General features: G+C 47.4%; 1 protein-coding gene across 1 annotated transcript in view; it reads left to right on the top strand.

Moving 5' to 3' along the window:
• Positions 1-13,030, top strand: part of Cryl1 (crystallin lambda 1) — a 119,450-nt gene that overhangs the window by 83,252 nt on the left and 23,168 nt on the right. Inside the window, exons 4-5 of the mRNA XM_059274386.1 lie at positions 881-1,042; positions 10,489-10,683. Coding sequence (XP_059130369.1) covers positions 881-1,042; positions 10,489-10,683 — 357 coding nt within the window. The remainder of the gene's footprint in view (positions 1-880; positions 1,043-10,488; positions 10,684-13,030) is intronic.

A 13,030-nucleotide genomic window follows, 5' to 3' on the forward strand; every position in this document is an offset into this window, starting at 1 on the left:
GGTTTGCCGGAGGGCTCCTGTGAGCTCTGGTGTAGGAGCCATCTCCCTGACAGACTTTTTCATCATGAGAATTTTCAGTTGGCAGGTTCCCTGCAGCCTTGGTTCTTAGAAATGGAAGCAGAGATGGCTCTGCTGCTGGGCAAGTATCTTCCCATGGAGCTGACCCCCAGCCCAGACCTCTTAGGATGAGAATGTTCAGACCTGTCTAAAACCAGTAGCGAGCAAGTTCCTGCGTCAACATTCCCTGCCAGGAGCGTTCCCATTCTCTCAGTGGTCTCTTTTGCTCTTAAACTCCTGGACTCCTGGTGTGTTTTATGTTTGTGTGTGGTGGGGGGAGACTGGGTGGTCTTTTCTCACTTCTGGTAAGGCCTATAGCTGAGGTTCCATTATCAAAATAGAGACCAATAAGAACACACACATTTACTTAATAAAGTTTTATGTGGCACAGGACTAGTCAGAAGTGAGGATCCAAGAAACTCCATGTGGTTTTACAGCTGGTAAGATGAAGAATGGACAAAGAGATTCTGACTTAAGGAGTGAGCAAGGCCTTCTGGGTAGATTTTTCCTGTCTGTTTTGCTGTCTTCAAAGCCAAGGTACCCCTTTCCTCTCCTCTGTGTGTCTCAGGGTACCTCCTGCAGAGGGTCTTGTGACCTACTTCTAGGAAAGGCAGAAAACTGTTTCATAGCCTGCTGCAGGGGGGAAGGCCAGGGGAAAAGAGCCCGTAAAACCTCCTGCCTCAACTGTTTTCAGGGTGCCCTGTGCTGGGGTTGTGGGTCCCCAGATCCATCATTTCCAGGTTAGTTCATTCTAGGGACGAAGCAAACACAGCCCAACTGGTTGTCTTGATCGTAAGTAGTCATCCAAGCGTGTCTCTTTCAGGAATGTGTTCCAGAGAACCTGGAGCTGAAGAAGAAGATTTTTGCCCAGCTGGATCGCATCGTGGACGATAGAGTCATCTTAAGCAGTTCCAGCTCTTGTCTGCTTCCTTCCAAGCTGTTTACAGGCTTGGTACACGTGAAGCAGTGCATCGTGGCTCATCCTGTGAGTACATTGTTTGTTTTGTTCCTTTGTGGTGTTGGGGATCAAACCCAGGCCCTCTCACATGCTAGTCAAGTACCAAGGTACACTCCGGCCTTGGGCGTGTGATAAGCCTGGGGACTTGATTGTATCTCATTCTTTTTTTTAGGGGCAATACATTGCAATGGATCTGCAAGCATCTTGAACTGCTTTATGGAGGTGTCATCCATACACCTCCATAAATACCACACAATCCGTTAGTCAATTTGGTGGTTTTGCATACATTTAGGATTGTGCAATATCGTCATTTAAAAAAAGGAATATGATCCAAAATTCCTTGGAATTTTATCTGTGCGTCTAAGGTGTCATGGCATAAAACAAGCAGTATTTAATACTTGAACCCTCTGGGCACTCATCATGTGGTATAAGGCTAGCTGCTGGGTTAGCAGTCCCATTAATAAGTCAAAGTGCTGCATTAAAAATGTCCACCCGGGCTGGGGACTGGCTGAGTGGAGAAAGGGTATGCTGTGCAAGCATGAGGGCCTGGGTTTGAATCCCTAGGACCCGTGTAAACTGAGAACAGTAGTGTGTGCATCTGTAAACCCAGAACTTCTGCAGGGAGGTGTGGGATGTAGAGACAGGCGAACCCCGGAACCTCGAGGGCCAGCTAGCTCTGTGTGTGCAGCTGCAAACAACAGAGACCTTGTCTCAAACGAAGTAGAAGGCAAGGTCTGATACCAGAGTTTGTCATCTGACCTCAGAATGTGGCCGTGGCACAAGTGTGTGCACGTGTGCTCATGCACACACACACACACACACACACACACACACACACACAGACACACACAAACACATACAGGATTTTAAAATGTACGTGTCATACAGAAGTTTATAGACATATCACTTGCCTCGTGCCATTTCCTGAGGGTCAGTCACAGGAGGATCCCCTCTGTTAAAATGCAGGTTCTGGGTGTCACTGCCAAAATTCTGATTTGGGGCCTCTGAGTTGAAGCCCTCTCCCCCTGCTGCTCCCCCTTTACCCATCCACTGTGACCGACTAAGCACATTTCCTCACCAGGAGCACCTTGTGTGGTCAGCTGGGTCACAGGCTCTGGTTAGCAGGTGAGGGAGGGCTCCGTGAGTCTTTGTGAGGGCAGGGACCAAGCATGGCGGTTTAAAGATCACTCGGTGAATGATGCTGGAGTCCTGACCATGAGCTCAGCATGACCGTGAAGAACCAGGACAGCCTGTTTGGGTGGGAAAGCTAACTTAGCTCCAGCCGTGATAAATAGGATGGCACATTGTGTCATTACCAGCCAAAAGCTACACAGAGAAGCAGGGCCAGCCCGGCGGGGTGGATGGGAACTGTGCTGGAAGCTGAGGTATTGCGTAAGCCAAGGCCGTAGGGCAGGAGCAAGGGAGAGTATGTGGGGTGGGGTCATGATGGCATCGCTGGGAGAGCCCACACACTAAGAGGGGGCAGGAGGAGGTTTGAAGATGAGAGATGGGGAACCCGTGTTAGTTACTTTTCTTGTTGATGTGGCCAAATGTCTGACAGGAAGTGAATTAAGGGAAAGAAGGTTTGTTTTAGCTCTTAGGTTGAGGGGCTAGCATGGCAGAGAAAACATGGTGGAGAGAAGCAAGGAAAAGGCCGGGGGCAGGGTCAGCTGTGAACCTCAAGGTCCATTACACAGTGACCATTTATCACCTTATCCAGTGAGAAAAACTAAAGGTTCCACAGTCTTCCAGAGCAGCACCAGCAGCTGGAAACCAAGTCTTCAAACCCATGAACTAGTGGGGAGCACAACCTTTTTTTTTTTTAAATAAAGATTTATTTATTTTTAGTTTATGTGTTTGGGTGATTTGCCTGCATGTATTTCTGTGCATCACATGTATGCCTGGTGTGTGCAGAGACCAGAAGAGGACCCCAGATCCCCCAGAACTGGAGTTACAGACAGCTGTGAGCTATCATGTGGATGCCGGGAATAGGACCTGAGTCCCCTGAAAGAGTAGAGAGTGTGCTCTTAACTGCTGAACCACCTATCTAGCCCCACATATCCAGACCATAGCAGCATCCCTTAACCAAAATGCTTGGGACTAAGAGTATTTCAGAATTTGAGTTTTGGAATGTTTACATAGTCTTTATGAATTGAGCATTCTTAATCCAAAAAAAAAATTCCCAAATCTGAAAAGCTCTGAAATTTAGATTTTTTTTTTTTAAGCACAGTGTCAGAGCTTAAAACATTTCAGATACCCAGGCCCTTTGGAGGTGGAGAAGCCTCACCAGCAGGGCTCTAAAGGATCATGAGCATTACTTTGAAGAACCGTGTGTATCTAGGTACAGAGTAGCAGCACAAAGCCTTGGAAATGCTGCTGTGGCAAAGTCCAGACCTCACGACACAGTGCACAGGGCCACATTTGAAGCCTGAGGAGCCGGGGCTAGAATGGGGGCCAGGGAAAGTCTTCTTCCAAAGAAGAGCCGTTGAGTGGAGGTGCTAGACTGGTGGGGTGCAGAAAAGGGATGAGTGACTGGACACCCATGAGATGCTCAGTGTCAAGACGCAGGCAATCCAGACTTCAAGTTTTGCCATATTGTGAAATAGCATTGGAAAGAGTGAACCAAATGAACATAGAATGGAAATGGCTACATTCAGTCACAAAACGTGCAGGTGATATTAGAGTCCAAAGGGACAAGAGCTGAAAGCGCCCAGGCATCAAGGCCTGAAGTTGTCTTTTCTCCTGTGATAGATAGATGTCACAAAAGTCCCTTTGAAAACAGCCACTGACTGCTACAGTGGAAGGCATTTGCTTGTAAGAAAGCCACTGATTTCTAATCTATTGTATTATATTTAAGTTGGTCAAAAAGGAACACTACTTAAATCAAAGACTTCAGAAATCACTTGTATATTCTCAAAAAGACTTTTCCACCTTGTTTAGGCAAAGACAAATGGCATACGGCAAGTCTGGTTGGTAGATGGCTTTCCTAGTATACATGAGCCCTGGATTCGATCTCTAGCAATGTATGAAACTGGGTGGGGTGGTAAATGCCTGTAACCCCAGCTTTCAGGAGATGGAGGCAGGGGGCTCTGAGGAGCTGGAGGTCATCTTCAGTGGCATGGTGTGTTTGAGGCCTGCCAGGATGTATGAGACCTTCACTTAAACCTAAATAAATACTGAAGACACAATGGTCTTTGGACACAGGACCTGGAGGAGCCAACCTGGATCTGACTGAAAGCCCCTTCCCTGAGGACTAGCTTTCATGGTATCAGAAGATGTCACACAGCCTCTAAGGGAGGGAAGCAAGCAACAGCCCTGCCCAACTATGATGCCTTTGAACTACAGCAATGACCAGCACGGCATGATAATTCTAAGGGTGTAATAGTGGCACTCATACCTTGGCAGTAACCAACAGCTGTCTAATTGGACTTATGACCTGCTCAATGAGAGGGAAATCATGCTTGGTACTGGAAACTTAGTTAACTACTCAGGTCTAGTGAAGTCATGGATCTTCGAGGAAAACATACGACCACCACTTTACTAAAACCAGCGTAATTCCTAACTACACTCTAAACGTTTGCCCTTATAGTTTTCACTCCACATCAAATGAACTTCTCTTTGCCACAGACAGAGATGATTACAGAAAACCACAGCCAATCAAAATGCAGAGAACAAGAGATCTTGTGGAGCCTAGTCCCAGCGAACACATCTATAGCACAACTCCCGCACCTAAGGCTCTGGGGTCATCGTGGAAGAAGGGGAGCCATAGAAACAGGAAGTCTGCTGTGACATGACCTAAACATGACCTGAACAAGGATGACACCCATAGACATGCTAATGTGGAAGGGGGAAATCTCACGGGGGCTTCAACCCTAGACAAAGAGCTATGGGCAACTAAGCGATGCTGAGAGAGGGAGAAATGGTCCTCCCCGAGGCAGTGGTCCCCCAGTCGGTTATCCAGTACTGGGCAGTCAGTACTGAAGTGACAATATACATCCGAACAACATGATATGGACTGAGAATGTTGTATTTAGGAATAGATGTAAAACAACAAAGAAAAAGAGGCTATGAATTTGAAAGTGCATGGGAGAGGTCGGAGGGAGGAAAGGGAGGGAGAAATGGTGTACTTATATTTAATTTCAAAAAATAAAATTATTAAAAACAGAAATAAAGCATAGATAAATACATAAACTAAAACATAAATTCAGCCCTCTCTAAAATCAGGTGTGGTGGTTCACTCCTATAATCCCAGGATTAGGACACTGAGGCAGGAAGCTATAGAGTTATTAAAAAAAAAACCCCAAAATACCCAAAAAACAAAAACAAAACAACAAAACAAAATCAAAAGCCATCCCAAATTGATCTACTTAGCGGTAGAGCATTGCCCAGCTTGCAGAAACCCTAGGTATGAGTCCTAGTAGGACACAAGAAGAGTGAGTGTACATGTGCGTGTACACACACAATCTTTTATTGTTTTTATGAGTTTTTTTCTTTAGCCAAAATTGATGTTAACTCAAGCAAATCAGGTCACCAAAGTGAGCCATTTTTGGATTCTGTCATTCTACGGCATCCAGAGGAGTAGGCAGACCATCTGAAATCATACGGTCAGTCCTAAATAGTCAGGAGTCATCCCTAGTCTCTGGGAATCTCCATTTTCTCCCAGTCCCACAGGCCAGACCAGAGTGGCTGAGCTCATGTCCTGAGCCCTATAGTCCTCTGGGATCTTTGCCTGGACAGGAAATCAGATGTCAAGAAGGAGGCCTGGTCATGCCCCTGCAGGGCCCTGGCACAGTGGATATTTGCCTTTGCAATAGGTTGTGGCCTCCACCTCCACACAGGGAAGCTCCAGTTGGCAAGTTAGGACAGCCCCACGTTCCCTCAGGCACGTTTTCTGCGGGGCAGGGCAGGTTTTCTGGTCATCTCTGTTCCAGGGGTGAGTGGAAGGTCCTGAGCAGTGGGTGTGTGCTGTCAGCACCGAGGGCCTCACGTGGGCTTCACTATGGGCTTCCTGGACTGCCTGCCCTTCAGAGGCTGCAGAAGATCTGCTACATGAAGCCCCAAAAAGGAAAGGGTGTTCATGCACCCGCTTTCTCTGTTGTGACCATTCTTGCTCTCAGATGTGTTTTAGATCAGCTTCCCTTCTTGGAGGGAGGAAGCCAGAGTTGGTGTTGTGTAGGGGGTGGCTTTAGAGAGACTGGCATGGGGGCACAGAGACCTTGTCTGTCTTCCCACAGTGTCAGCCGCCCATCACAGCAGCGGAGCATTGGACCTATTTTGGCCTCACTTTTAAAAACTTTCCCTTCATCTTCCTTCCTGATCTGTTGTGGGACCAAGGTGTCTGGTGGAGCTAATGGGGCCTCTCAGTGCTCTAAGAGCACTTTTTCTGTAGGTCAGGTTGCCTAGAAGGAGGCCACAGACTCTGGGATGGACCCAGGTTCCTGGTCAGCTGCAGGGTGTCTCTTTCTGGAGTTGGATAAAGGCCTGCTTTTTTTTTTTTTTGTATAAAGTGTCCACTGCCACCGTGCTTCCTCCTGTGTGTTAAGCAAGGGCTGTACCACTGAGCACCTCCGACCCTCTTATTTCCACAGCATCTTGCCATGTAGTCCAAGTCATTCTCAAGCTTGAGAGCCCCCTGCCTCAGCCTCTTGGGAGCTGGGATGAAAGGCCAGCTCTGTGTACCTTTTCTGTAGTGGTACCCTCTGGCTGGACACCAAGTTAGTCCCATTGTTTTATACCCTTGGCTGAGGGAGCCCTGTTGTGATGCACACCCCTGCTTCTAGGCTTCCTGGCATCTGGCTGGGGTTAGAGCTGATACAGAACATGTTTATAAGGGAGTCTTCAGCTCACTTCCCGGGAAGCTTGAGAGGAGCGGCCCCTGTGGTGGCCGGTGGGTGGATAACTGTCCTGCAGTGTCTGGAGACCATGGCCCCATTTCCCAGGATGGAAAGGAGACATCTGCCGGTAATACCAGGGATCACCCTGCCTTGGTTAGACCCATGAGGAGAATACCCACCCTGGGCCGACTTAGAAGTGGTGCCACTGTCTGAAGTCTGCTTCCTCTGTCGTGAACATTTTGCTCTCTCCTTTCCTCTGTCCACTGTGTGGTCCAAGGCACTATCACTGCTCGTCCCTGACTCCAGATGGATTGATTTCATTGTCAGAGGCCAAGTGCTGTGGGTGGAGTGACGTCATTCTGCCTGGAGCCTCCTGGAGGGACAGGAGAGCGATCAGGTTCCATCCCAGGAGGTCTGAAGGGTCCAGTGTTTAGTTGTACCACTTTTATTTTTTGAGACTGGGTCTCACTATATAGCCCTAGCTGGCCTGGGACTCTCTGTGTAGACCAGGCTGGCCTCAAAATCACAGAAGCCTAGCCACTTCTGCCTTGGAGTGCTAGTGCTAGGTGCTGGGATTAAAGGCACACATCACCATGCCTCCTCAGCTGCACGGTTTTTAAACTGTCTATGGGGGGTCATGCCAGAATTTGGAGCTGGAGGTGGGGAGATTAGAACACTGTTTTTAATTTCTTTAATTAAATTTCTTTTAATTGTGGTAACCATACCACAAAGTTGACCACTTTAACCATTCTAAGGGCGTGGCTCAGAGGCATTAAACACACTCATACCTTTGTGTTTTTACTGCTCCCCATCTTGGAAAGCTTCCCTTCCTGAAGGAGGCTTACCCCTTAAATATCAGTTCCCTCTCCATCCCCCACCACTGCACACCCTATGATGTATTAACACAACAGAATGTCCCCATATCAAGAGATGCGTGTCTGTTTTTGCCACCTGTGACATTCACAATGCTGCAAGGACCTGGAGCCCAACTTCTCCAGTTCATCTGGAGATGTACTTCCATTTTTTATAGTCCTGATTTTCTTATTTGAATAATTTTATATTTATTTATGTGCTCCGTGTATGTGTGTGCACACACACACTGAGGTCATAAGACAGCTTGCAGGAGCTGGTTCTCTCCTTCCAGTACGTGGGCCATGGGGATTGAATTCAGTTGGGAAGCTTGGCAGCTGGGACCTTTACCTCCGGATCCATCCCACTAGCCCCCATAATCCTGATTTTTAAAAGCATCATAGGTTAAGTACTTAAGCGAAATAGGTGATTAAGTTGGGGCATTGATTTATGTGAGTTACTTATTTAAAGTTGAGCCAGGGATATAGCTCAGTGGTAGAGTGCTTGCCTACCATGAGCGAGGCTGTAGGTTCAGTCCCCAGCACTAAAAAGAAAAACAGGCTCATCCTTGTAATACCAGAACCCAGGAAGCTGACAAAGAGAATGTCTGTTGGTTTGAGTCAGTCTGGACTACAGAGTGAGTTTCATATCAACAACTGATTTTTAAAACTAAATAAAATAAAATGAATTTAAAAATAACATAAAAAATAATAAAGCTTGGCCCTGTGGTCCAAGACCCATCCCCAACCCCCACCAGCTGCAACACTTGGGAGAGCAGGCCCTGCACTTCTCCAGGGCAGCACAATAGAACCAACCCTGTCAGTGCAGGTATGGGTGAGCCAGCCCCGAAGTTGTGAACATGGGAGAGCTGTCCCTATTTCCCATCTGGCCCACTAACCCTACAGCTGCCCAGGCATAGACCAAGGATATGACTTGGCCTGCCCCATCATCCACCCTATCTACGATCTACTGGAGCACATGAAGGGACCTGACCCAAAGCCCCAAAGCTGCAGGATCTCCACAACACAGGGCAGCAGCAGGATGTCCAGGAGGAGCCCTAGAGAGGGCCCAGCATCGATAGGGTGGCAGAAACCAGAGGCCTCGAACCAGACCAATGACTCTTTGCAATGAACACTTGCAAGTGAAGATAAACAGACAAAGGGATTCACAGCATAACTCACTGTGTCACACTGCAGCTTCCATGACAAGATTTTTAAGTCTCCCCTTCTTTTCTTTTCCTTTTTCTCTTAAATTTTGTTTTATTTGGGGGTATGCAGGCAGGGGTAGGGGGTGTGGGAAAGGATGTGAAGGGATAGGAAAATGAATGGGATCAAAATACATGATGTGAGACACATAATTAAATTTAAAAATGATAATAATAATTGCTGTGGGATGTTCTCTATGTTAAATGTGTTGCTCTGATTGGTTAATAAATAAAACACTGATTGGCCAGTAGCCAGGCAGGAAGTATAGGCAGGACAAGCAGAGAGGAGAATTCTGGGAAGTGGAAGGCTGAGGCAGAGAGATGCTACCAGCCACTACGATGAGAAGCAGATCTTAAGAACTGGTAAGCCACGAGCCATGTGGCAACTTATAGATTAATAGAAATGGGTTAATTTAAGATATAAGAACAGTTAGCAAGAAGCCTGCCAGGGTCATACAGTTTGTAAATAATATAAGTGTCTGTGTGTTTATTTTATAAGTAGGATGGCTTGTTGGGACCTGGAGAGAAAACTCCAGCTATAAATAATAATAATAATAATAATAATAATAATAATGAAGCAGCTTATCCCTGAGTAGCCTTCTTGAAGTGGTACCTTTTACCTCTTCCCCCCACTAGAAGTCATTGCAGAGGATATTTGTGTAATCATCTATGATCAGCAGAGCAAAAGCCATGGAGGGGCTTTCCTCATGGACCAGATTGTCATAGTACAGGCTGGTTAGGTGCTGCTAAGCTGCGTTTTCTTGGGATGTTTGCCAGTTCTTGATGGGGAATAGCCAAGGAACTAAGTGTGAACCGAGAAAACCAGAGCCAAGGACCACACCAGCATCTCCCCTGGGTCCCTCCCGTTGATAGGGGCCTTCCTGTCTCCAGCCACCCTGAGGTGTGAGGCTGCCCAGGTGCTGTGTTGTCTGCAATTTCCAGAACAGAACAGGACTTTAGATTGCCAAAGTGTGGGTGAAATGTACAAAGAGGGACCAGGGAAGTACCAAGCTTTGGGAGAGTCTGTTTATGGGGTATTTGAGACAGGAGTTACTCTGTAGCCCAGGCTGATTTGGAACTCACTATACAGATGAAACTAATGTCTACCTACTCTCTGCCTCAACCTCCCAGGCTTTGGGGTTACAAGCATGAACCATCACACCTGTCCATCCTGTTCACGTTCTTAACACAGGCAGAGAATGGCCAAGCCTGAGGAGTCTAGGATGGGAAAGTGGTTCTGGACAGTGGGAATGGGTAAAGCTATGTCAATTACTAGTATAGAAACCTTGTCCTGGGGAGGCTGGAGGGCTTGGGGTCCTCCATAATGTATACAAGATAGCAAGGTGCACCTTGTATGTTCTTTTCAAAAACAAAATGATACAGTTCTGTACTCACTGCCCCCCACCCCCCACCCCCTGTGTTTGCATTCCTTTCTCAAGTCTTACCTTTGGATGTGGAAGCTAGGGACCTTTCCAAAGTTGCTCCCATCCCACTTGTCACTTGACATAGGTGAGGTGGAGTGGACCAGGGCAGCCCCACTGTCAGCCATGGCCTTGACCCTCTTGTTCTTCTCTCCCTCTCACAAGGTCAATCCACCCTATTATGTCCCGCTGGTTGAGCTAATCCCTCACCCAGAGACAGCTCCAGCCACAATGGACAGAACCTATGCCCTGATGAGGAAGATTGGGCAGTCCCCAGTGAGAGTCCTGAAGGAGATCGATGGCTTCGTCCTGAACCGCCTGCAGTACGCCGTCATCAGCGAGGCCTGGAGACTGGTGGAGGTTCGTGCCCTGTGTCCCTCCCTCCTCCCTTCCCCGTTCCTGCTGGCCTCCATCCCATCTTTCTCCTTCTTCCCTGCGTCCCTGCGTCCCTCCCTCCCTCCCTCTCCTCGTGTCTTCTTCCCCCACTTCCTCCCTTGCCTCCGTGGTTGAGTAGGAAAGGAGTCACTTTCTGAGTCTGTCAGAGTTAGAGGACACCCAGGGTTCCTTGCTCTCTTCTGGAGACCCAGGGCATTCCATTTGGAAACAGAATACAACATAGCAGTTCACCGTCTGAGAGATCCCTCTCTCTAAGTCATTATTTGATAGCAAGACACAGTTGCAAACCTCTCCTGCCCTTCGTACGAAATCACCTGTGTGTAAGGTGTTGCGTTTTCCCACAGACCCATTTTTACCTCTTGGTGTCAGAATTTTTCAGGATGAGAAAATATTCTTTTTGTACAAAAAAAAAAAAAAAAAAAAAACCAAAAAACAAAAACCCTTATACTCCCTTAAAAAACCCAGCTTATTTCAATAACTGGGGAAAACTGTGATAAATACTAAGCTTGTTAGTAATAGGCTTGTTTTCTTCATTCAAACGTACAGCGCCACATCCATGCAGGTCATAGTGAAGTGTATAAGGGACTGCCTTGTTCTCAGGTGAGGAGGGCAGTGCTTGGCTTGGACTATCCACACTGGGTGTAGTCCCACAGCTCCTTGCAAGCACACAGGACGGGAAGCAAGAAGCCAGCTGCACCTCACCTTTTGTGGGTGTTAATTTCCTTCCAGTATTTCCTCCAGACTTCAACAGGTGTGCATGATGTATGTGACTCTCCCTGTTAGAGTCATCATGTGACCCTACTTACCTGTACACTGGGTGCACGCTCTGCTGTGACTCAGTGTTTAAATCTGCCTCCCACTCTACACCTGCCGTGTACGTGCTGGGATCTCACACTCCTTGAATAATGTTTTAGAAATCAATCAGTGTCAGGACATTTTAAAGAAACCCTACATGTAAAATACCTTCTTTGAGGTCTATTTAAAATAGAACAGCAATCTAGTAGACCCCAGAAAAATTTAGTACTATAGTACAACATGGTAAGAAGTGGTGTTGTGGCAATTTTAACTTTTTAGGTTTTGTTTTGTTTTGTTTTGTTTTTTCGAGACAGGGTTTTTCTGTATAGCCTTGGAGCCTGTCCCGGATCTCACTCTGTAGACCAGGCTGGCCTAGAACTCACAGAGATCAGCCTGGCTCTGCCTCCCAAGTACTGGGATTAAAGGTGTGTGCCACCACCGCCCAGCCTTTAGGGTTTTTTATTTTTATTTTTATATATTTTTTTAAGTTCAGAGTAATTTTTTACTCTGAATTAAGTCTTGCTTAGTTACTTGAAAGCTGTGGATTAACTTTGGAAAGAATGTAGAGACCTGTGTAGGACTTAGGCAGGAGATGTGCACAAACATTGTCTGCGTTTGACCACACAGCGGAACTGATTGTAGATGGGAAGCTCTGGGCAGGGTTGGTGTGTCTCCTTGTACTGTTGGAGGAAAGCACACTGAAGCGGATGCTCAGTTCACCTCCCTGCAAGCTCCCACCGGCTTGTGCTGTCTGCCTTTTTTCCAGGAAAAGACACGGGAAGGTTAGGGAAGTGTTGCTAGAACCCAAAGTCTTACCTTTCATGTGATTCTAGAAGATAGCCTGTACTCAAGTTCCAAAGTGATCTGCGGACCGTTAGGACTGAACTTCAGGTGTGTCTCCAGCCTATAGGGGCTCTGGGCTCTACCGGCGGACAGGAAGGCGGAAGGGATGCAGAGAGCCTAGGGGTGGAATCCGGGAGTGTGCTTCCTTTTACCATAGCAACTTAGCAGCAGCTCCTCGACTCTTCTCCCAGGACCTTGAGCAGGGGAGCCTGGATATTGGCTCTTTGCTGAAACAGTTGCTGGTATGGGCTTCTGTGTGTCTGCATGGACCCCTTCCTGTCTACATGTTTCCAAAGCTGAGTGAGAGGCTGTGGTTCATCTTGAGGTGACTCTAGAGAAATCCTCCCCACAGTAACTGTGCCAGCTGCAGGATCCCTCTCCCGTAGAAGTGTGTCTGATGCTGTACCTGCCGGGGGGTGGCTTAACTGTTAATACCTGACCATTGTGTACATTTTTATGGGAAGGTCTTTGCCTGTGGCCTGGTTCCTCTTCAGCCGCTGCAATCAGCAAAGGTTGGAAACTCTCTGCAGAGCGCTGCCCTCCTGGTGCAGATCTGCCGGCTGTGTTCGCAGCCTCTGTTCCAGGCAGAGGTTAACTGACTCCTCACAACTTCAGATAGAGCCTGCTGGACTCAGTTTACATTTCGGGGTGTTCAACTTGATGGGAGTGTTTC

This window comes from Peromyscus eremicus, chromosome 9 (assembly GCF_949786415.1).
Source record: "Peromyscus eremicus chromosome 9, PerEre_H2_v1, whole genome shotgun sequence".
Taxonomy (NCBI): domain Eukaryota; kingdom Metazoa; phylum Chordata; class Mammalia; order Rodentia; family Cricetidae; genus Peromyscus; species Peromyscus eremicus.